This window comes from Sparus aurata, chromosome 10 (genome assembly GCF_900880675.1).
Source record: "Sparus aurata chromosome 10, fSpaAur1.1, whole genome shotgun sequence".
In the NCBI taxonomy this organism is placed as follows: domain Eukaryota; kingdom Metazoa; phylum Chordata; class Actinopteri; order Spariformes; family Sparidae; genus Sparus; species Sparus aurata.
Window position 1 is genome coordinate 22,047,158 of NC_044196.1, and position 26,283 is coordinate 22,073,440.

The 26,283-nt window shown below is 41.9% G+C and overlaps 1 protein-coding gene across 3 annotated transcripts in view; it reads left to right on the forward strand.

Moving 5' to 3' along the window:
• The first annotated feature begins 403 nt into the window (after positions 1-403).
• The window catches only part of pde5ab (phosphodiesterase 5A, cGMP-specific, b), an 80,089-nt gene continuing 54,209 nt past the window's right edge, over positions 404-26,283 (forward strand). The window contains exons 1-2 of one of the 3 annotated variants that reach the window (XM_030431845.1): positions 404-452; positions 573-755. In XM_030431845.1, coding sequence (XP_030287705.1) covers positions 676-755 — 80 coding nt within the window. In that variant the 5' untranslated portion in view covers positions 404-452; positions 573-675. Of the gene's footprint in view, positions 453-572; positions 756-23,036; positions 23,454-26,283 lie in introns of those variants that run through there. The other 2 variants (XM_030431843.1, XM_030431842.1) reach the window with 2 other exon arrangements.

A 26,283-nucleotide genomic window follows, 5' to 3' on the forward strand; every position in this document is an offset into this window, starting at 1 on the left:
AAACCTGAACTTTAACATGCAAATTTCCTTTTGTTAACCAAGAGCGAGCTATCTCGACGTTTGAGAGGGAGAGAACTGTTTTCTTTTTCATTCTGGCCCTGAGGGTTTGTCACCAGAGTCCCTCTTGTTTACAGTCATTGGATGCAACCCAGGAAGCAAAGATGCAGTGCAGTCGAGTTGTTGACAGAGTTGACAGAGGCTGAGCCTTGAGTTTTGACCTTGACTGTTTTACACTGTTCTGCCATTCTAGGAGAAAGTCAAGCAAAAGGTCAAGTATCCAAAATCTTGACATGCGAAATGAGGGGGAATGAGTGACAGTGGGGAAAAAGGAGTGTCCTGGTCTGGATAGCCTTCCTGCTGGCTTGTATGGTCTCCAAGCAGGAGAGGAGGAGGGGAGGAGGGAGGGGAACAGAGGGATGATTGGAGGGAGACTGGTGTACCGCTGGAGGCTGGTAAGGTCCCTGGTTTGGGGACATAGGGAGCAATTATTATGATCCCATCTCTGCTTCCCCTTCTCACTTTCTGACACCCTTTTTTTTTTTTTTTTTTTTGATTTTCTCTTTCTCCTCCAGTTCCAAAAAAGGATACGGCTAAAGCCAAGGGGAGAGGAGGGTGGGGGTAAAACAGAAGGGACAAACCAGAAGAGGAAACCCCCTTCGTAGACTCCATCACTGCATGTGCACAAGTGTGTATGTTGAAGCTGCAAGAGGCTGCCCAGCAGAGCCGGAGGGACTTCTTCTTTCCACAGCCATGGGGTAAGTACGATACTCAGGCGAGGATGGGGACTGCAGAATAGACAGACCACAACCGCGCGGTAGAATTCCCTCTGTGCGTGTGTGTGTGTGTGTATTTTTAAGTTTCCTGTGTGAGAGGGACAGAGATGAAGCGAGGAGAGTTTTGTGGTTTTTTTTTCCCCAAGGAGGAGGAAGAGTTTGTGCGTGTGATACCAGACTCTGATGAAGCTAAGCACGTGTATGTGAGTTTTCTGAGCAAAGCTGTTACTTTAATCGATTACGCAACGGAACGATTCCTTTTACATCAGACTGAAAAGAAAAGTGTTGCCGGCGTTTAAAAATAACACGACTTAAGAGGACTGCTGCCTCAGTAGGAATTTAAAGTCGTGGCAACAAAAAAAAAACCCCAACAACTTCTAAGTCATTCTTGTTTTCCCCCCTTCGATTTGTGTCCAAAGTCTTTATCCTCCAGCAGTGGCGCAGCTACATTAGGCGAGTGTCAAGACCGAGCATGTCAACTTTCACACCCCTCACTGATGATATTTCATGTGTCACCATCGCCGGCCCACAGAGGCTAATATAAATAAACACATGCCGTCACTTTAAAAGAAGAAAAAAAGTCGGCGTGGATCCCACAGTCCAGCATTGCAGAGCGCCAGTCCCAACGAGGTCATGGGACTTGTGGGCTGAATCTGAACCGATTCCAGGACTTTTAGAGACTGAGCTTTACAGCCAAAGCCAGGAAAGCCTCACCTCTGACCCTCCCAACCCCCGGTTTGTGAGAGGGGACCAGTGTGATTGGCGGAGACGTTTGGCTTGGCGACCGGTCAGTTTTGTTTTTGTGTTTTTTGGGATAATGTGCATTTTTTTTCGTGTTGTCATCTGTCCTCTCTGTGCCTTGGTTTTCCTTTTCACCTTTTTTCAAGATCAAATTCTTTCTGTCTTACACAACTCTGCACACATACACGTCAGGGCTCTCAAATTCTCCCGTTTTTCCCAAACTCAGCTCAAGATTCTTGACATTTTTGCTCCTATCTTCTAAAAGCGCTCATCAGCTCTGGTGGCTTATCACCGAGCTCTATTGAGGTCAGCATCCCGTCTTGTTGGCTACCTTAGCCCATGGATAAGTTTGTTCTGACTATATAAGGCCTCTGTCTCCTCTCCTCTGGCCTTGCTCCTCATTCAGCAATCTGGCCGGCTTAACTGTGGAAATATCTCAAAGGGCCTTTTCGCTTTGTTTTTCAGCACGTAGGATCAGAGATGTTTATTGTCAGAGTTCTTTTTGAACGATGTGGGAAGTGGATGTAATGTAGCACACAGGGCTGGTTTAGCTCTGAGTGTTGATGTGTATATGGTGGAGGAATTAAATATTTGGTGGGAAATGAAGCAAAGTAGAGACTGTTGTTGCTGCCAAATGTCTATAATGTATCATTAGTACATCCCCGTTAGGACATCAGACAATCGACAGCTTAGTTGGAATTTAGCTTTGTTTCAAATGTATACTTGCAGCTCCCTGCACATGACTTAAAGCCATATATATATATACACATTATTTTTTTTTTCAGTGAAAGAGCTCTAATGAACTCACTGTACACAACCAAAACAATGAGCCACGATAAGCTAATAGGCTGTTTAGAGCTGAGGGAAGCTGTAGATTTAGATGATAATTCACTTTGCTGAGTGACACTTGAAATGAACCCTTCAGCCAAAAAGGAAAATTCACTCATTATCTTCTCACCTACATGCTGATGGAGAGTCGGGCAAAGTTTTGTAGTCCACCAAACACTTCTGGAGCTTCACAGCGAAACAGGGCTGCAGCATTCTCGCAAATAACAGAAGCAGGTAGGGATTTATTTTAAAACATAAAAAAACAACCAAGAAGAAAAAACATAACATGGCTGCACACAGCATCTCCTGCAGAGTCCAAATCTCTGCAAGTCCTGAGGACCCAAATGGATGTGAAAAGATGCTATTTACACCTTTTTTTTAAAGCTGAAATCTTCACTGTAGCTGCTAAGCTAAAAGCATTAGCATCACCATGCCTGAAGTCAGTGTATGAAGTCGATGGATGCAAACAACATCTTTTCAAGTGAATTTTGATCTCAGGGCTACCGCAGACTTGGATCATGCAGGATAAGCTATATGGAGCACTTTGGAGTAGATGATAACTGATTTTTCACTTTTGGCTCAGCTGTTTTTTTAACATTATATATAATCTTTTCATACAACATTCACATTAATACCATTGATAAGAGCAGCTTCAACTCTTCTGGTACTACATTCTGGTGCCAGAATAAACATCTGGTACTAAAATAAAAAAAGTATGTACTGATTCATTTTTGTTGACTCAAATATTGGAATCTGCCCCCTGATCTGCCCCCTGAAATAATATGTCTACGTTTAAATTGTAGAATGTGAGCTCCTTAAATTGCTAGGTACTAGATAGATAGATACAGGGGCAAATATAGAAACAATAAGAAACAATAAAGTGCTATACACAAAGAACAATAAAGTATTAAACAAGATAAAATGCTTAGGTATCGTGGAGATGTCATGGTAGCTTCATGGTAGGTTCATGTTTTCTGAACATGTACATAGGCAACTGTGTGCCAGTTTTCAAGTCATGTTATTGTTGCATTTATTGTTTCAATGATTGATTGTTTTTGGTTGCTGAAGAAAAGTTACCTTTGGTTTACTCAAACATTCATTCGTTTCAGCTACACTGCTCTTTTTTTCTGCAGTGACTGAGACTGTGCCACATTTCTAAACCCTGACTGGATATAAACACTGTGAACAGTCACGTCTGTTTATAGAGAGATATATTTGCTCTTTCTCTAGCGGGAAAAACTCTTTGGGGTGTAACGGTTTGATTAATGGCCCTGCTCTTCTGCTAGATTTGGATTAGGCCTACAAGCCCTGCTTGGAAGTTATTACTTTATAATGGGAACATGTAAGCAAAGGCCATGTGCTTTTCATCACCGCAGGAACGACAATTGCATAATGAAAAGTGTGTGTGTGTGTGTGTGTGGGTTGGGGGGGACAGGATCAAAGATGTACATACAGTGTGTGATGTTTGGAAATGGGCAAGTGTCGCCATAAATCTGGGTTTTTGTTGTTTGTTTCTCTTTCCCTCTACCCCCCTTGGCTCGCTCTTCTTTCGCCTTGGCTGCAGCCATGTCTGTTGGGGTTACGTGAGTCACTTATTCCCTCCGGGGGTGACAGTGATGGAGCCAAGTTCCCATTGTGTTCATCCCAAAATTTCCATTTCAGGATGCAAGCTATTCCGAGCCGTACTTGGTTAAAAATAAACCTGAAAAAAAAAAAAACTCGATATGAGATGTAGAAGAAAAGTGGTTATCCAGGGGGAGAGGGGAGGGAGCCGAATGAAGTGAACAGATGTGGAAAAGCTGTTCTACGTTTCATTTAGCTCATCTAGATATCTGCAAAATGTGGCAGACTGTACTCTGAACTACTCAGAAGGTGCTGATTTTCATCTGTGTCTTGAGATCAATGCTCACGAGGACAGAGATGGAGGTTTTCACGCCTTTGTTTCACACCTTAACACCTCTGGCAAGTTTTCTACATCGGCTCAAGATAAAGCTTGTGTCTAAAATGTGATTTACACTAAACAGACTGTGTTCTCCGTCGTACATATCAGGGGGCTGCAATTGCAGGACAGAGCCCGACCAGCTGGCTGATGTGTCGAATCTAGGACACACTTCCGCTGCAGAGGTGAAGTGTCAGGCAGCCGGCGCCTCAGCGTTTATGTGAGCTGGGAAATTGACTCAATAAATCTGTGAATGGGTGAGAATGAACAGAATCAGGTCTGCGGGAGGAAGGTGACTGCTTATTATGGCCATGACCAGAGCTGTCCCTCGAGTGCCGAAGACAAATATTCACAGTCGCACCTGCTGTATGTCACTGATGTAGACGCAAGACATGTGCTCAGTTGTTCAGAAAGATAACATGTCTATAGTATGTTCTTACACTGTCATGCCATATCTGCCAAAAGGTATTTTGTGCACGGTTTGATTTGTAGATTGAAGCAAGTTAATAAGTCATAAGGTCCTTGGTTGAGATAATTAATAGTATACTGTAAATCCGGCCTAAAAAACTGGCCACCCAAACCATTCAGTTTCAAGAAAACCAAAACAATATGCTAAAAGGCACTAAAAGGCTCTGTCGACCTGATGGAGGATGTACTTAGGTGATATCTATCTGTGGGTTCTGAACTACAAACAACAATATTCACATAACTTGCAGTCATTTTGGATGCAGCTATTAGTACTTCATTTAAAAGTAGCGTTACCCTTTATTAGCTTAGTGGCTTGTTGTGCTAGGACAAATCAATTGTCTGCCATGAAAACAATCATATTTTCTTTTTAAACATAGCTACTACTATTGTGTATTTTTGGGGGGAAATAAGAAGAACATTGTAAAACTATGTGTATTGAGCTATGGAATTTAAATTGATATTTTGTCCAGAAACACAGAATAAGATGACATCATTTAATCAAGTTTAATCAAGCCAGCTGTAACTTGTACATTTCCAGAACTCAATGAAAAATTGGTATGTACGAAAACTACGAAATTTAGAAAAAATTTGCTAATTTAGAAAATAAGTGATGAAGGAGTAATATAACATCTTTAAATTATTTATGTGTATGCAATGGATATCAACATTCGAATATAAAAGTTTAAAAGAATTTCAAATCTACAGCCAATATAACTAGCTTTTAACTTGGAGGACACATTTAGCAAGTTCTGTGGCTGTCAGTTTTTTTTATTTTTTTTTTATATGCAGGACCAAATAATTGTCGATGGGATAAAACTACATTAATACTGCACAATTTATGAGATTAGCGGTTGGTGACCTGTGCTCTAGCCAACATGTAACGTCATCTGCTGGGTGCACTGTACATGACGGGTTATTTACATCATTACATTACATTATTTACATCCGGTTATAACATTCAGTGGTAATGCAGGAAGAAATGTGACCTTTATGGGCATGGGAATCGTCATCATTAACTGTGCGCGATATCCGCAACAGCTATGTATACATGCTCATGCGAGTCAACAAGAACGCCAGTCTTGAAGTCAACAAATTCAGGGAAAGCCATGTGGGATATATAACTTTTATCAACTAAAACTTTCACACACCCGTGGATTGACAGGTGTGTATGAGAATACCCAGGGCTGACAGACCTTCATCAGATTGTCTTGGATGGGGTCGCATGGCTGGATGTTCCAGTGTACAACCTGCATTGTTTTCTTTACTTGCCTTCCCGTTTTTCTTGTCTTTAAAATTTTGTTGGAGATCTGGCTTCCAGTGTGTTTTTGAAGACAGTGAAGGAAGTGATTGGCTAGGTAATATCACAGAACAAGCCAATGATAAACACAGAAACACAAGCAGTCAGCACAACAACGGACCATGGGTCCCTACACAATGCAAGACCAGAATGGAGGTATTGGGGTCAACAGGGGCCCAGTGCTTGCTGTACTCCATGGACCTCCATATTGGTTAATTTGGCCATGCACACTGCTGTATTAGTGTTTTAGTCCAGCACCTTTGGAAATCTATCTAATCTATAAATTAACGTTTTGGAAACAGAATATCCAATGCTCGTGACTTTGGAAAGGTACTCCAGTCACTTCCAATTTTCTGTGCACCACAGCAGGCAAAGGGTCAGTTAATTCTAATAATACAGGAATGGAAACTGCCTCCCATTTGATTTTTTGATGTGAGTAAAAGAATATGTGGTCTTCTTTGACTTTCACACTTCCACGAGAGCAGTGTCTGCCAGCCCGCCCCCCCTCGGCTGAGTGCCACCTGAGTGCTGAGCATCAGCATCCAGAGCAGACCTCCCTGGTAGCTGATGATTATGATGGATGCCCGGGACCCATTCTCCCCATACACGTTACCTAACACCTACTGCTGGCTATTCATCAGCAGACTGCTGCACCATGGCTAATCCAGTTAGCAGAGCAGACATGGAGCACCCACTGAGGCAATGGACACAAAGGTGCATGTTTTCATCTGATAAAATGCAACAGGAATGTGGATAAAGGGATTTATTCTCTTTGTGTTTTACATTGCGTTTTCCTGACAAAGCACACCTTTCACATTTGTAGAACAGTCACTGATATTCAGCTGATAAATGTATCAATTAATGAGGCCTAATTGCTGGATGGTTGGATGAATGGATGGATGGATTGGTGGGTGGGTGGATTGATTGATTGATCGGTTGGTTGGTTGGTTGGTTGATTTATTGATAAGCTGTTGATTAACACAAATCTGTTATCACAAAGACGACCTGACTTTGACTTAACATGGACGTTGCTTATATGGCCAGGGTACTGGCAAGCTATTGCCTGTATGCACATTTAATCAACATGTTTCTTTCAAATGCAAAATTCACCTTTACACTTGATAGTAGTGTCAAAGTAAAGTCAAACAACTCCAGTTAAACTGGAATATTTAATGACAACAGCAGTTATACGTCCATCAGATTTTAGCATCCATTCAGAAAAGTCCAGTTTTCCCTGTTCCATGCTGCAAATTTGTCTCTGTCAACTAATAAGAGAAAATAAGTTGCTCTTTAGCTAGGTATTGAAGAGTGGGTTTCGGTTGTTCTCTGAAAACAGCATCTGAGACAACACTGTCTGGTGTGCTCGGGCTACCGGTGACATAACATCAGGCTACAAGTCATTTTCAATGGAAGCTGACTATATAGAGCTACAACCTGACACTGTCACAGACGTTCTACAAGTCAAAGTTGCTAGCTAGCCCAGACTTTCAACGACGACTTGGTGACAATGTAGGTCGCCAGGCAGGGCCGTTTCATAACTTTGTTGCTCGTCGTGTGAACGATACATAGGCAATACAAGACAGTGAGCTGAATAGAAAAAATATCTAATATCAATTTGGGGAGGCAACTACATGAAATCTTCTCATGAGGACATCAAAAGTAGTGCTATAACTCTGACAAATATTCAGTCTGGCCACCTAAGAAAAACTGCATCGGTACTGCAAACACCGGAAGTTGTGTTTACAGAGATATATATATTATGTAAACTGACCTACATCTGAAGCGTCCATAGCACAAAATAATATAATAAAAAACGTCAAAGATAAACACAACCCTCTCCACCCCTGCTTTCTTCTCCTCTCCTCTCCTCTTTGTGTATCTTGCAACCTAGAGATATTCGCCACATGTTTGATTTGGAGACAGAGTTAAATCTTTATTTTAGTGTATTATTCCGCCATGGTTATTGGTTGGACAGAGTGTTATGATGATAGTGGAGTGACAAGACGTCATCAGTCCACGCTGTGCATTGGTGTTTTTTTCGTTAAAGTTCATGTGTGGTCAACCATGTGAGATCCAGCTGCTCCAGCAAACTATTATAAAAAAAACAAAAAAAAAAACATGCAGTACTGGGGAGAATACATTTGCCAGACAGAAGACTGAGATCTATCATTTTGAGGGTGCGACATGTACTTTTAATTAGTGTACATATTGATTGCTTCTTCAAAGGTGTTGTCTGTGAAGATGTAGGCATGTTTGATTGCAAGAGGCATATGCTAAATACTTACGTAGGAGGATCATTTGCACAGAATGTCTGTGGAGACATATGGCTGATGACAGCCACATGCAATTGAAAAGCTTTTGCAAAAAGTACTTTACAGTGTTTATCAAGTAAAGACATAATGAAGTTCAACAACCTCAAGATGGGGAAATATATAAGAGGAAAAAAAAGCGCCCTTCAATCTGCATAACAATTCCCAGAGGGTGACAATTTCTCAGAAGCCTGAGCAGCCGTAACTTCGATTAAAGACGTGGAAGTTGCTGCACTTACAATAAAGCGCTTTATACAAAAGTAACTGGATCCTGTGATGGCTGCCTGTCCTTCCTAATGTCAAGCAAACCACATCTGTGATTAGAGAGACTGACCAATGACAAAAAATAAACCAATTAATCGTATCAACATATAGCTTTTTGTGCTCATTCCCTTCACACATGACATTAAGGGATCGCCAAATGCCTTAATTTTAGATGATCAAGAGAGCCAAACATGTATTTCTCTCTTACTTACTTTCTTACACATTTTTATTCATAATCAATAAAATACACCTTGCATTGCACCCATTTCAGTGCAGGCAGAGTTTTTGCTCACAGCCTTACTTAGTCTTGTATGGCCGGTAGGATTTGGTTGCATTGTCAGCAAACTTTACCTAGACCAGTAGCAACTTGACTGCAATGACATCACAATTATCATTTGTGCAGTTATAATATAAAACATGAATACATCTAGCAGCTGTTTATTAGGGAGGTACAGTGGCCCACAGTGTCACCTTGATGGTTGGGTTCCTGCAGGTCAGGTGAACTCGGGTCTCTAAACGGTGCATTTATGCCCTTAAAGCCATTTTGTGGAGAGTCTCTATGTGATTACAGTAGCATGTTTCAAATTGTTCTGAAAAACAAGTGTAAATAAAGCTCTAAAAACTACACTTGTGCAATAACACTGCTTTTATTGTGACTTCAAACCAGGTAACCAGTACGTGCACAGTGCCTTTTCACTATGACTCGTACTGTAATTACTGACCGTGGAGCGTGTGGATGAGCAGTTTGTACTGAGCAGGCCTGTGTGGACACAAGTGTATCATGGGACAGACACAGTGTGTGTGCAATTTGCATGTGTAATGTAGGTTAGTAACCAAACACCATCTGAGCACAACCCTGGGGCATCACACACACACACACACACACACACACACACACACACACACACACACACACACACACACACACACACACCTGTGCAAACAGCTTTAATGAGTGTGTTTCCACTTAACAACAATTTTTTCCCCCACTGTGTTTCCACAGAGTGATTTTTCCATGTCCATGCACACACACACACACACACACACACACACACACACACACACACACACAGGAAAACAAACACACCTGAAATACACAGGTAAAAGAGAACGTACCAAACAAAATATTTTCATTTTTCCCACTAATTATCTGGAACATTCAAAATATCATTAAGGTTAACTTTTGTTTTAACCCTCACTTTTTAAAACTATTGAACACACGGTGAATTAATTCCTCAGAAACACTCAGACTGGTATTTTGTCTACGTATATAGCTTTCCTGCAGATGATTAATTCTGATGTGCCACAGCTAGCTTTTCTATCTAAATGCACCTTGAGTTGAGACTACTTTGTCAGCAACCAACCCTTATGAAACCATAACGGCATAGCTCTGGTGATGGCAATGTTGGTTTGTTAGGTGGTCCACGACTTAAGTCCAGACTGAAACATCTCAACCAAGGCCAACCATTTCATGTTACTGTTGGGGGGACAATAAAAAGAGCAATTACTAAAGAGGACACCAATAAAATGCATTTAGAAAAAGATGCTAAACTAAACTTGATAACCGAAGGGAAATAATTGAGTGGTTGTCCTAGCATGTTAAAAAGTGTGCCTGCTAATTACCAATATCGTAAATGCACGAGATTCAGATGACCTTTCTTTTTCCTCTGGTCCCACCGGCTGGTTGAATGTTTTGCTTTTTTAAAAAATGTCTCTGGATGCACTTTTTTCTTTCAGAAGAACTGTAATGACTTTTCTCTGACTTTTTTTTTTTTTTTTTTATCTATCACGGCAGGTCAGAATTTTATACTGATCTACATCAGTATGATTTATGACTGAACTACCTTCAAAATGAACAACATTTCCACCATTTTCTGTTTAAGTTGGTTTTCTGTTTAGTCCTAATTAGCAAGTTTAAGCATGCTTTGCTAAAAGAAGATGTTCAACCTGATAGACGTTACTCCTGTGTAGCAGGTTTCCAGATTCAAAAGGCAGATTCAAAAGGCAAGAAGCATCTACATGTGACACGTTTGGTTCACAGGAGATCAGTCAGCGGAGCGACATAAACAAAGTGAAAAATGAAACAGGAAACAGAACTAAATGATAAGAGAAAAGAAAAACATGACCTGAAGGCAGATGAGACATGACAGCTTTATTATTGGTAACTAGACTGCATTTATATGGCACACTTCTAGTCTGATTGACCACTTAAAGCCCTTTACAACTCAAGTCAGCGATAACAATTCATACACACATTAACATACCAATGGAGCCACCGGGAGCAATCTGGGGTTTAGTATCTTTTCCAAGGACACTTCAACATGTAAACTGCAAGGTCCAAGGATTTAACCACCGACCCTCTGACTATTGGACAGTCACTCTACCTCCTGAGCCACAGTCTTCCCAAAAAAGTCAAAGTCTGCCATTGTGTGTCTACGTCTCTAAGAACCAGAGCCATAACATGCCACAACCTCTTAGAGGTACACTGTCCAGGGTATGCTCAGTCTAATTACCACAGCTGCCATGATGAATCATAGGTGTATTTCCCTTCCTTCATTTTCCTCCAGGACGTTACACCACTGCACTGCAACATGACCCACAGAACACAAACCATCATGCAAGAATCCTCCTGCCAAATTAGGGCAGCAATCATTGACAGCTCCTCCAGACAATGCAAAAGCAAAGTTCAGAACGACGTCTCAGATGAACGATGCAGTAAAAACACTTGTGGTATGTTTATTTTAATTGCAAACTGATAGATGCCTTCCAAACGGGAACGTCTACTGTAACGCTTCTTTATTAGAGTTATTGGGGCCATTATGGCTATGGAAATTATCATAAATCTGGACAGTAATTGAGATCAGGGGAAGCAACTTTAATGGAGTACAGATGAAAGAGAAGCAAAGAGCCAGAGGCTTCTGGGTGTCATATGGTAATGGTGAGGGTGTTGTTGCTGTACATATTTGTGGTAAGAGCCATTATTTATCAAACTGTATAATATTCTTAAAGCCCAGGAATTCAAAAGGAAAATGTCATGTTTTTGGCAAACAATGCATTTCATCAACTCACAACTGAACGTCTCAGGCCAATAGAAACAGAACTGTTAAAGACAAAATGTTAAGAGTAAGTAGAATAGCAAAAAAACATCCGTCGGAATGTTTGCTCTCTCTTTCACTCCAGCACACCGACCCTTTTACCTCAATTTATATAGCAGCAATTCATCGTAAAAGTAATCTCATGACAGTTCCCAGATTTGGAATCTTGGTCTTTTAACAGGCAGAACCCTCAAGCAGAACCGGACTCAATAGTGGGCGGGCATCTGCCTAGACCGGTTGGGTTTGCAAGTTTTTCCTCACATGGTCTTTTCTGTTTGGTCACTGAAGGTTTGAATAGTCTGAAGGTGATATGATGCTTACAATAAAGCTGTGATTTGGTTGACTTCACACTTCTTCAACTCTGCAAAAAGTGTAGTAGTGCAAATTTAGTTTTGTGACAGATTTCATTGCTGAAACCTATCTTGGAAATTACAAAAAAAACAAAAAACGAAGGAGATGCAGCAGAGATTGCAAATATTTTCTCTTCAAAACAACTCCAACTCTGAGCTCATCTGCATAATGCTCATCAAGAAGCGCAGAGGCCATGCAAATGGATGATAATGTTTCAGCCGGGTGCCTGTCATCATGCACCACTTATCTTCTATGGGGGTGGAGAGGCAATCAGTTATGGCATCACTCAAAAATGGTAAAAGGAGATGTTCACAGCTAAAGCCTCTGCATATACAGTATGCCTGTAGAGAACCTGTACCAATATATTTGGACTGATGAGGGGTTTTATTGGGAGATGACATTTTCTCTGTTCACATTAAAAATGGGTGTCACTGAGAGAAACACGGGTCTCAGATGGAGTTTGCTGAGCCACTGTAACAGCATATTATAGCCACTAATGCTGCACACTTACATTAGAGATTAACCTTGCCTGTGGATTTAACTCTGACTTCTCAGAAATGTTTTAAATAGTTACAATTGAGTTAGTTATTTACTTAGTTTTCACCTTCTTCCCCATTAAGTAACTTTAGAGGGGCATTTTAAAAGATATGACCAGGATTTTAGTTTGAAACACTCAAAAAATTATCACAGAATGTGAAAAACAGTGTCACATCTTTAAGCTGTGTTTTCCAGAGATGTCTATTAAAGTTAGCATGCTAATTAGCTAGCCCTTAGCTGCAAATCACCTTCATACTGTATTCTCTGTCTTCAAACCTGCATTTGTCAGTCTCTGAGGGTGTGTTCAGTCCCAGTCTGGTGTCCAGTCATGTTTGCTTGGAGGCTGCTGAGTCCAGTTGAGCTGAGCTGTGTTGCACATCTGAACATTAATAAAAAACAACTTTTGGCTATATAAAGATATTTGGGAGTAATATATTGGCGTAATCCTGCAGAGAATAAAATCACCCTTGCTATGTGTGTGTTGTTATCCAAGCTACTCCGTTCTTTGTTTTTGTAGCTGGTCTGGCTGCATGTGTACGTTAGTGCCACTGTTGGCTCGGCTCAGTTCGCCACCTACACTCCTTCCAGTGGTGGCAGCAACAGCCCAGGCTCTGGCTACAATACTGCCCCTCCTCGATCTGAACATTTCTCTGGAGATGAAGCCAACTGCAGAGCCTTCCTGGTCCAGTGTGGGCTCCACTTCAAGCTGCATCCAGCAGCGTTACACTCTGACACTCCAAGGTGGCTTACATTTTCTCCCTTCTGTCTGGACACGGAAGCTAAGGCTACAGCTAAGTGGGCTCGTAATTTCTCCATTTGCCAGTCTCTCGTGCTCCTCATGACCAGTCAACTCCAGGCCAAGACGCTGCTCATGCCCTGATGAGATTAAGACAGGGAGGGCAATCTTTATCAGAGTAAGCCGTTGAGTTCCACACCCTGGCAGCTGACTCAAGTTGGACACTGCAGTGCCCCAGTGTTTGAGTCCAAGTTGTGGCCCTTTGCTGCACTGGCCAGCTTAGCTTCCACCTGTTCTGTTCACCTCTGCATCCTCTGGTATTGGACTACACCTTGCTTGTGCAACACAACCCTCAGATTGACTGGGCTTAGGAAGTCATTGCTGGTTCGGGAGAGAGCTGTGTCTCACGTCACACAGAGGTACTTCTCTTAGGTTCCCAATTCCTTACAGACGATTCAGGGGGCTGGACAATCCCAACCTCACCAAGATCCAGACCCCACCTAAGGATCCAGATTAACCTGACTTCTCAAAGGTTTCTTGCTGCTATCACGAACTTAGAGAGGTATTCAACAAGGCCCGGGCTACATCGCTGCCTTCTCACCAAGACCACAACTGCGCCATTAACCTAACCCTAACCCTCCTCCTCTCCAGCAAAGAGTCTCTTGTACCATGTTCTTCATCAAACAGTGGTTCTGGTGGTCTGCCATGGAGAAGGACATGGGGGAGTATGTGGTCGCCTGCCCCATTTGTTCCAGGAATAAGTCATCCTCTCACTCACTAGCAGGTCTACTTCAACCCCTGCTGGTTCCTCAATGCCCCTGGTCAGACATCACCTTTGACTTCATCGCTGGACTGCCCCATTCTGAAGGTACCACCATAGTACTCACTGTGGTGGATATATTTTCTAAGATGATCCATTTCATTCCCATGCCTAAGTTACCTAAAGCCAAGGAGACAGCTGAGGCGCTGTTGAAAAATGTTTTTTTTTACATCTGCATGGTTTCCCATAGGGATGTAGTGTCTGACCGGAAGCCACAATTCATTTCGAGGTTCAAGGGGGCATTAATATCTCTAATCAGACCCACAGTCAGCCTCACCTCTGCATACTTTCCCCAGTCCAACGGTCAAATGAAGAGGTAAACCAGGAGAGATGGAGAAGGCCTCTGCTGTCTCATCTTGCACCTCCTCTCTTGGTTTAAGAACCTTGTCTGGGTTGAATATGCTCATGATTCCCTGCCTTGCTTTGCCTCTGGTCTCTCTGTCTTTTGATCTCTCGTGTTTTCGGCCTGTTTTTGGACCACTCTGCCTCTGCCTAGCCCTTAAGTACTGTTTGCCTGTTCTGTTTGGATTTCCTGTGTACTGACCTGTTTTAGCAAGTAAACACTTTAGTAAAACCCTGAACTGAGTCAAGCTTTTGGGCTCAGACCTTTTTCTATGGTTATGTCAGTAACTTAGTCCGGCAGATTAAGTCTCCAAAGTTGACTAACGTAATCATTAATGCGACAGGTGATTAGTATTGACATTTTTCAAGTAGCCCAATGTCTGCACACAACATAATCATTCACATTCGTCATATGATGGAAACATTTGATCCAGCAAAAAAGAACCAAAATTTCTCTTAAAAACTAGTTTGTCAATCAAATTGTAACTGTGATTGAAGTTTCAAACTGAATTTGCACTGGAAATCACCTCCCCTTTCTTTGTTCAGCACTGTCAAACTCTGAGTTTCCAAAGCAGAGCCACAGTGGGAGAAGGATTTATATTTCTGTACAAATAGAAATAATTGCTCTTTTCAATCGTTCAGGAAATTGTATTCTTGTTAAGGATTAGGAGCATTAAGGTTGACCGCTACTTTCATCTGATTCATTCAAACTCTCCTGGGCTGCTGTATGTATGCGTGCGTATGTGTGTTGTTTGCTGGGACAGTAATTCATTGTAGTTCAGGCCAGGACACTTTTATAATCATACTTCCACCCAAGAGTAAAAGCTTGAGGCCAGATTATGTCAGTTATTTTAACTGCTGTCACTTTGCTAGTATGCTATTGTAGGCATTCCCCGCGATTTCTCTGAAAACACACTTCCATTAGCTGGAAGGGAAGGGCTCTGTGTCGCTCTCGCTCTCCCATTGTGAGATTTATTCCTGTCGTCCCCTCTCTGTGCTGACATTGTGCAGACACGCGTCTGTGTTTTCTCAAACATTTGCTGGATGGAGTAGCCATTAAACATAGCTCTGCTCGCAAACAGCCCTGTTTTCAGGTTCTGAGGTGATGCTGAAAAGAAAGCTTTTATCTGATCTTAACTGAATTTTCGAGGCATAATACAGTGCAGTGCCACCTATGCTGTATTGTTTTGCAAAAAAGTCAGACTTTGAGCTCTTTTGCTGCAGCTTGAATCCAAATATTGTAATAATGACATGTGTAGACTTAGAGTGTTTGTTTTGTAAGTGTTTTTGTCAACCCTGAAAGGAACATGGAATCCTTCAACAATAAGTTTAAACTGTAATGACAAAATAGACAAGCACAGTGAGCTGATGTGTGAGCCTTGTTCAGGTGACTGATGGTCTGGTCAGCTTTTTATTTCCTCCCTTCATCTTTCAGATTTGTTTACAGACCATCTTCAGACTGAAGAGCAGCGGATAATGAGTAAAAATATCCCCACCTTTATTTCTTCTGACTATGTATGTTTGTATGTGTGTGTGTGTGTTGATGACTCTTCCTGATTCATGTGTGCATGCCTGTTTGCATTTCATATAGTGCCTAAGGCATATTATTGTTACGTAATGCATGACTGTGTGTGATATGTGTGTATCTGCATTTGATACAAAATTATGTGATTTGAATAATGTGTGAGCACCTTCTGTTTACCGTATGCACGTGAGCGCGCATATTTGTGACTTTTTTCCTCTCTGATTGGTGTGTGGCTTGGTTCATTTGATACAGTCAGTGTGAGTCTGTGTGGCCTGTGCACTGTGTATGGAAATGTTTAGTACTGGTTGATTATCTGAGAGCAGTTCAGAGAGACTGGTTTACAACAGTGACCTGCTTATGTCATCCGATGTGTTGTTTGATGAGATAGTGACAGGTTCAACGTCTAGCTCTCACTGTTTAAAGGAAAATGTTATCTTGGTTTATTACATGGGTTTTTACCCCATGCAAACATCCACCACAGTTTACAGGCCTATTTTCAGCTTCAAATTATACAGCATCTAATCTGTTTTTGTAGTAGTTTGTTCAGTTTTCAATTGTAACGGTGGATCAAGGCAGTCATTTTGTGTGCCTCAGTTTTGGATTTGCCTCCAAATAAAGTGGTTTAGATAGTCTCCGTAATGTATAGGTGTGACGTCACAATGTAAGTCCCGATGGATCATTCAAAGTGAAACTCTCGCCAAAAAGCAACCGAGGCTTTATTTGGGATTGAATATGAGTCAAACCTTCGTGTGAAAGCATAATTATGACGAAAGAGGCACTTTTAAGATTTACCGTAGTTTCGGTTTTGGGCACATTAATTTTGAACGGGAGTGCATGGGGCAGGACATGCTACGACGCGCAGGAGCGCAGCAGCTAACGTGAGTAGTTCAAAAACCTTCTTTTTCATAAACTCTGTGTACACAAACAATGTTCTCAATGCTCTTGTTCATGAGTAGAGACCCTAGTGATGCTACGAGCAAAGTTTCATGTTGTGTCGAGCCCTCTCATTGAGCTTAAAATAGCGATTTTGATGCTAGCATGTCTTGCCCCATGCACTCCCGTTCAAAATTAACGTGCCCAAAACCGAAACTACGGTAAATCTTAAAAGTGCCTCTTTCGTCGTAATTATACTTTCACATGAAGGTTTGACTCATATTCAATCCCAAATAAAGCCTCGGTTGCTTTTTGGCGAGAGTTTCGCTTTAGAGGGACAGTTTATGAATACAGGGTGTGTGCATTTTGCCATGGATTTAGTGTTTTTATACTTTTACAGTATCTATATAGCAACTAGACTCCCTCTCTAATCAAAAAGACATGGCAATCGATTTTTCTATCAAATGGGACCTTTAAAGAGCACTTCTAAATCCACAGATATGATATGCTGCCTTCCAGAATCCCCCAAAACTTTACTGCATTAGCACTCCAACACACCTTAAATTGACTTGTTGTCTTTCCATATATATACACATACTGCACATGATCCCTGACCACTCAGTCCAACCAGTGTATTAGAGAAAGCCTTTCAATTATGTGGGCTCCGATCTTACCACAGGGGATGGACAAAGAGGTTGGGAGAGTGGGTTATCAGAGTCTTTTTACAGGAGTTTCCTTTTAGATGCTATATTCTGTTTTCTGTGCAGTGGCTGCAGGCATAATGTCTGTTGCTCTTCCAGCTCTGTATGTTCATCACATTTACAAGTCTACTATGGTCCTGTTATAGTATTGTTTTAGTTTGGATGGTTTTATCTTTTGTGCCAATTGTTTCAACAGATGGAGATGTACAGTTAAAGAGGGAGAAGCTGTGTGATGCAGAGACGTTTTTTAAGTATATCGTAAGCAACTGGATATGTTCAGTTTCTTGAAGACATTTCACCTCTCATCCAGGAGGCTTCTTCAGTTCTAACTATAACTTTTAAACCCTGTATGGGACTGACTTTTAAACTCTGTGTTGGAGTTACAAAACAACCTCTCCAAAAACGTATGGAACAACACAGGAAGGCCAACTCCACAGGTTAAGACTCTGCTGTCCACTTATATCTGAAGGAGAAAACAACAATGTAAACATCTTGGCCAGAGAAGACAGATGGTTTGAAAAAGGCCTAACGGAATCCATCTATGTCAAACTGGAACAACCTTCTTTAAACAGAGGAGGTGGCCTATGACATTACTTATCACGCACCCACAATGCAGTACTGAGTTTCCTCCCCATTAAGCTTAACAACCATTCACACCTGGACTCACCTAGCCTTAGGAACCCACAAGTGGGCCTAACGACTCTGAAACTCAGAGCTCACACAACGACTTGATAAGGACACTCCCACACAGTGTTTAAAAGCCTGCAACTCCCCTCCAGTTAGTACTGAAGAAGCCTCTTGGATGAGAGGTGAAACGTCTTCAAGAAACCGAAACAAGTCCAGTTGCCTACGATACAGCACTTAGAAATACCATGACCTGAATGACCGAGAACCTTCATCAACATGCAGACAAGTTGTGACCAGCTCGGCTCAGAAACACATTAAAAGTTACTTCAGGACTCAAAGCGCCTGAGGGACTTACCTTTATGTGTGTCATACAGGTGTGCAGTGTAGGGTAAAGATAACTAAAGTGATCTTTATGCACCTGTTTAGTAGTGCAAGGTTTTTGCTTCACATTCTAATCCTAATGTGAATTCAGGATTTACTGGGCGTTAGTCTAACTGAGTCTAAACTGATCCTCAAATGAAATATGATGCATTTCAAGACAGATCTTTTTTTGTTGTTGCTGGTGTTATCTTTATTTAGTTTTGATGGTCATTGCTCAGTGATTGTATACAAAGTATGAATGTGTGTGCCTGTATGCCTCAGACATGTGTGTCTGTGACTTTATTTGATACTAGCAAATACACAAATTAAATCATTTGAATGTCTTGACCAAAAACATACCAGAGATCAGTGCTGGCCAGTCTGCCAGTCCAAACATTTTGTAAATATGGAAATATCTAGAAACTAGAACAACACTTGTGGTGGCCCTGTATAACTCTAAATTTTAAACAACCCACAACTTCTTAACCATAATTTGACCTCACCAGACAGGTTTTCTTGGATCCACATCAAGTTGTTCTCATTCATAGATGCCATCAAGATCCATGCGTTAATCCCTGAGAAATTAACTTTAAGGCAGTTCTTGCTGCTCTTGCTGACAAATCATTGACAGTGGTGTCACGACTGATTTAATCAATTAATGCCCTATATTAGTAGGCCTGTTTCAAAATGTTGGCTCATATTTTGACATGAAAAGTGGTCTTTGCTAGAAAAAAGTTGTTGATCACTGTACTGGATGGTTTTGCAGAAGATCTTGTATGACTAAGATGAATCCTAATGACCTTGGAAATCCTGACTTTTCCCACAGTGCCACCAAGATTCCACTTTCTTGCATCTTTCGGAAAGCCTCAACTGTACTCTATATTTGGCGAAGCTGGTCCTCATTAGATTAACGACCACATACGTGGACTCTGGAAGCTGCCTATTATGACCCGTTATTTACGTTTCTTGTCAGGCGACAACTTCTTGTGGCTGTAGTAATTACACAAGCGTCGTCATTATTTCACTATGTTTTCCAAGAACCTAAACAAGTTGTTTTCCTTGCTAACCTAACCAAGTTGTTTTCCTGACTGAACTCTGACAGCGTGACCAAAGGTGCAGCTCGCCTGTTTCCGGTACACTGCAATGTGCTGGTTGTTTATCTATGTCATTTTGGGAGTCATTGGCAATTGGCCTACTCAGTCATTTCGATATGAAGATGTGTTGGCTTAGTGCCACTTAACAATGTAAGTATGCATGGATAACTAGCATATTCATAATACTTATGTCAGCTGTTTGCAGAAAGGGCCACCTTGCAGAAGTAAATGCTCATAGAGCTGCTAGCATGGCTGTAGAAACTTAGTCCTGTTGTGTTGTTTGATCATTTCAAACAAGTGGAGTTTGCTAAGTTTAGTGATTGGCTTTTCTACTTCCTGCTGTTCAATTCAATGTAGGAGGCTATTTCAGAGTGGACAGCAGAGATACTAGAGTACAACAGAAGACAATTAATCTCAAGACACAGATTTCTTTAGTAATTTTTATAAATTCTGCATGGTGCAATTAATTAAAAAGTTGCACTGTCAATAAACTCACCGGAAAAATGTGTCATCCCTGATCTGTGTTGAACAGGAGTTATATCAGGCTCAGGTCATAAGCAATATACACAGGACAGAAAATGGCAGGGGGATACAGAAGGAAAGAATGTATAGATGAAATATACTGTGAAGATGGGCTCTGTTGTCTCTGATTGGCTGTGCCGTAGGGTTGGTGGGAGGCTTGAAGGGGGTTGGGATGCTGCTTATGGGTCCCTCCCGGGAGGACCAGCCACCATCTGCTGGTAAGGTAACACCATCAGCGAGGGCCGAGTGTCCAGCCGAGGGGACACTGGAGACCAGCACAGCGAGGACAGACACAGAAGCTGAAAGCCATTAGACTCCCATCAATAAAATCCTGCAGCTAAGTGATTCACCGGATAATTGTTAATTATTTAAGTTAATTATTGCTTGGGTTGATTGTGAATTGTTTATTTTGAATTAGCAGCTTGATTACAGTGTACAGGCTAGATAAGGTCAAAAGAGGTGAATCAATGAAAGATTTGGGGCTAACTCGTGAAGACTTTGCAAAGGAATTTCTTAAATTTACTGAATTAAATCCACCTCTGAATTTCAATGTTGTATTTATTTATATATATATTCAGCTTTAAAACCACTTTGACACATTTCTCACAGTTAATATTTCATTTGTTTGTGTCTACTCCTTATTAGAGTTTGTGAAAATTGACCCGTCTGCCTCTTTCTGGAGAATTCATGACTGCAGATGGGGCTAAAAGGTCGACACAAAACAGCATTGTATGAAACAAATATCTTGACAGAAATTACAAAAGAACTCTGTCTAGCCAGTGGCTGAGAGATGAAGAATGTGCATTATGATGTAGAAGCTAAGATAAACTGATGTGCACAAACTCCGCCTGTGAGTGGTCAGCAGTATTTTTTAACTGATGCGAGTACGCTTAGTCCAACTATTGCGTGCCATATTACACATACAGTAACAGAAGACAGCAGCTCCAAGCGCATAAGGTCAAACAACAGGACAGACAATTTGTTTCTGACCACTTTGTACTATATCAGATCAGGGCTTCCATAGGATGGACAGGCCATCTGTCTCTCACACATGAGTGGCCACAACTGAAGCGCACTCGTAACCATAGCGGTTAAGTATGTAAAAAGCTAAATATCAGTTTGTTTTGGCCTATTTTATACTGTTCAGCTTTAATTTTCATGTACCATTTTAAATCCTAGTGTAGGCATACAAATGGACAAATTCCGCGTTGAATTGAAAACTCACAAGTGTACTCACTCATATCCAATTTATCGCGTCGCCTGTTGTTACAGTAGGCTTGTAAAATAGTGTTTTATATATCTCACCCAGTATAGGTGCACAAGGGATGGATCTTGCATCTAACTTCGTACGCCACAACGAGCCCTGTCACATGCAAGCTTAAGAAAATTAATTTATCAAAAAATACAAGCAGGATAAAATTCAGCTTCAATTCTTACAATTGTTTTATATTTTATTGGATTGCTTTAAATATTTATTTATTCATGTGAAGGCAACAAAACATATTTTTATTGGACCTATTTTAGACTCTAGGTGTTTTTTCCCTGGGAAGAACTAGGCTTGTTTTTTACCCATGCTTCCAGTCTATATGCTGAGCTCAGCTAACCATGACCTGATTTATTACATTTCATCTAGGGATTGTAGAATTTCATATTGTTGGGATTGTTATATACAAACTTCAACTACTAAAGCACTGTAGCTACATCAGAGGGTTGCTTTAGAGAGAAATGCTACATATAAAATGACAACTCTGTAATCTGTATGTATATATAAGTGATGTTATCTATAGACTGGACAGTAAATTCATTGTGGGCCACTGAGTTCCCTCCCTCTCCCTGACTATACATCCAACTACCAGGTGAAGGTGGTGTGGACATAGGAGACAGCCAAGAATAGGCAGTCAGTCGTGGACATGGGTCCCACTGATCTCCCTCCCTCTTGTCCAGTGGAACACCAGTGACACGAAAATCTCTGTCAACATAACTGACATTTTATCATGTCCCAACTGTTTGTTCAGTGGCTGTGTGGTTTTAATGGGATGTGCTTGGGTTTTCTTTGCCTGGTTGTTTAAAACAAGCAGCCAGCGGTGGAGCTTCCCCCTGTAAACACACCACCATGACTGGCTGTAGCAGCTGCAGTATCTCTGGGCTCATTTGGTAGGGCGGACAGACTGGGTGGTGAAGCAGCACCAGGGCAGCCTGCCTGTCTGCAGAGTGACTTCAGAGGATACGTGACCCCTAGAGTAACAACAGAAGACTAGAAACTAGTGATTAGGGTCTGACCTGACATTATGGCATGTGGCATTGTTAGCTGTAAACCATATGGGAATGTCTGCCTAACCTTCCCAGAATATTTCTCTTGACATTGTCAATGGTTATATTATGATGACCTTTAGGTATAAGGGGTGGTATAAGAGAGATTTAAGATGATGCCATATACATCTGCACAAGTGTTATATGACAAATTAAAAAAACTGAATGGAGCCTCAGACGTGGACGCCTTTGAACCAGGCAATGTGCGCCTCGCAACATGTTTTCTTTAAAGGCACACTCCACCAGTTTTACACCAGAACATTTTAGTTTACATAGGACCAGCACAACTCAGCCAGTAAGGAACTGCTGTATGCTTGTTTTTTTTTTCTTTTTCTTTTCTCATGTCTGGTGACATCACAGCAATGTCATCAATGGTTATCTTGTGATTAGGTTAACTCAAACACAAAGCCTGTGTTACAAAGGCAGGTAGAGGAGTTTTAAAAGAGGCAGAAAAAGAAAATCAGTTACATCAGTGCCTCCCTTAGTAGCGCCCTATATCATACAGAATGAGAGAGAGGGGGTCCTCTATGGCTTCTCTCTCTCTCTCTCTGTCTCTCTCTCTCCCTCTCTCTCTCTCCCACTCTCTCCAATAGTCTCTTCACCAACTAGGAAGCGCACAGTCACCGCTCCATGATTCGCGCACCGACCGACCGAGCGACCGGCCTGTCCCCGCGCACCTCTCTCCTTGAGCCGCTTTCTGTCCGTCTCTCTGCCGGTCTCTCTGCCGGTCTGTCCGTCCGTCCGTCTGTCCCCGTACACACCATTCGGTATCGGATCTTCCGTGTGTAGATGTAGACGGTAATCGGAGCTCTCACAGTGGGAGACTGCTGTCGCCTTTGCGCCATGGATGACTGCTGTTCCCCGGAAAGAGAGAGGATGGAAGCGTGGCTGGACGACCACTTGGAGTTCACTCACTCCTACTTTATCAGGAAGGCGTCAAGGTAAAGGAAGAAGGGACGTGTGCGTGTGTGTGTGTGTGTGTGTGTGTGGGTGCTCCCTCAGTGTGGAAATTGAAGCTGATATTGAATGTGAGAATAGTTTCCAGAATTTCCTCTGTTAGTTTAGATTGTTGTTTTATTCAGAGCATCACTTTTGCCTCTCTTGGCTGTGTTACCATACATATCTACCACGATCTAACAGTCAACAATCCTTTCCAGCAGAACATGGGGGTCTTTATGTTCCATCCTGTTCCTGGAAGACCCCTCTGTGTCCCCTGGCTCAGGTAGCGTACCTGCAGAGCTGGTGGTTCCTCCTCTCACAGCTCGGCTTCTGTTACATCCACCTCACAATCAGTCTGCAGTTGCACAGAGAGCCCCTTTAATCATTAACTTTTACGGCTGCCAATGATTCTGTTTAATTCTCAGCCCATACTGTTGGATAGGTCCAGGGCGATAATTATACCTAACCTTCCTGCAGAGGTGCCGGGGCCATAAATGAAATGACTTTTTCTTCTGTGGTAGCCTCTTTCGCCCTAGACCTCAGAGAGCGTGGCTAGGAGCAAATTAGCCATTTAATTTATCAAGCAAACACAGATTCCCAAATCAGTCTCGGGCTGTTAGAGCTATATAAGGCATTTTTGTTTTTGTGTGTGCACAAGGCATTTCATCAGGACACTCTGGGTCTGCATTTGTTTTCATGACAAACCCCTTCAGACCCATTTATCCACTTAAAGCCACCATGGCAACTTCACTTCAGTTTTCCTTTCATCCACCAACTACAACACACATTATCTCAATCCCATTTCCCATCTCCAAATATTTTCCACCGTCAGAGGACACAGTTCGCCCCCCCCCCCCTCCTGCTGCTTTTGACCGCATTATGAGTGCAAGAAAAAAGTTGATTGACCCGGACGCAAGACGACTGCACACATCAGCCGTTCTGCTGTTCTGGTTGAGAGGCATTTATAAGAGAGGTATTGATTCAGCCACACCTCCACTGGATACATTAGGGTTGGCTCTGTGGGGAAGCCGGCGGCTCGATGGGAGATGGAGTTAAGGAGAAGTCCACCTGACTGGCAGATAACGGGCCATTCTCTGTGGCGCCTGAAGTTTCCTTTTTAGCATGGCTCAGAGCCCAAGACATCATGGTTAATCTCATGACTTTGGCCTTCCGTTCAGGTGAACAGAGCCTTTGACTGGCGTGAAAACACCAGTATGAATCAAGTGACCCACTGCTGAAAACGCAGAGGAGCATGCTTGAATGTGTGTGTGTGTGTGTGTGTGTGTGTGTGTGTGTGTGTTCGTGTTGTAGGAGTTGATTAGACAATGTGTTGGCTGATTAGAGAGCTTCTCCGTAATCACATCCAATTTACTTTCCACACACAAACCTACACTGTCTCTCACACATGCACAGACACACACACACGCACACATATTAGATTTGTTCCAGCAAATATTCAGAGGGCTTTCAGTCAACAGTGAAATTAGTTAATCACATAGTATTAACTGTGCCTGCGTTCACTTTTATCACCCGTCATTGGTTTTATCTGAGAATTTCTGTATTTCCTCTGATAATTTTCCTCGTGATGACACTGTCACTGTTGTGTCAGTTTCATCATTTGCTGTATCATTTGCAAGACGGTGTTATTGTTCTATCCAATTTCCCAGTAGACTATTCTCTCAGATATTTTAACCCGAACGCCATTACAAACAAGTTCTTCTAACCTCAAATAAGCGTTTACTTCCTTAATCTCAAGGTTTATCCTTGGTCTAAAAGTAAAAGTTGTGTTTTTGCTGTTTGGTGCTGAGCAGGTAGTGTACAATGGATTCATGAGTGCATTTTAGCTGCATGTTGGTGCTTGAAATGAGGACGAGGAGAGCAGTGAGAGCCAAAAACCAAAAGAGTTCAACCAAATGAAGTAAATTTACTGAGAGAGTCTTAAAGCCCCAACAACGAATGTTCATTCTACAAGTTCAAGTTTATTTTATCGATTGCTTGGTTAGGCTGGTGGAATTAATTTCAAGTACAGATGGACAATACACCGCATACAGCAGCAAGAAAAACACAACTCCAAAACGCATAGTACAACCTTAACACATCATCAAAGATTTAGGTGCAAATCAAGTGCACAAAGAAGGACCTACCGCACACACATCAGATCACATACTTAGAGAGTTAAAAAAAAAAAACGAACGGCCCTAGGGTAGAAACAAACTCAGATTAAGCCGCGTTCAGTGCTGCCTCCCAGAGATCTGTACCTCCTGTCAGGGGGGAGATGTGATTGGCAGAAAGGATCATCTATGATCTTTCTTTCTCGTGAGATGATGCGCTCTGTATATTGACTCCAGTGTTGGGGGTTTACAGCCTACGATCCCAGATGCTCTAGTGATTATACTGTCCACTTTCTTTATTGTATGCTTTGATGTGTTTCCATACCATACAGTGATTGACAGTGACAGGATGCTTTGAATTGTTGCTGTGTGAAATTGACGCAGTAGACTTTGTCTGGCTCTCTTATAAAGTCTCTGTTGGGCTTTCTTAGTTTGATAATTGGCCTTGAGGTCCCCTTTCAGCAGGGTGGTCTCGTTCAAGGCTAGAGATGTGTCGCGCCGACTCATTAATGGCCCGGTCGCTAATCTCCGTTACCTGTGTGGGTGGAATATACACTCCTGCTAAGATCACTGATTCAAACTCTTCGGGAGGTAGTATGGTCTGTGCAGAAAAGTGGAGTTGTTACACCAGCGGTCATTGATCATGAAGCAAATACCGCCTCCTCTTGATTTTTGGCTGGGAGCCTCCAACCTGTCGGCTCGGTATAATGTGAAGCCAAGG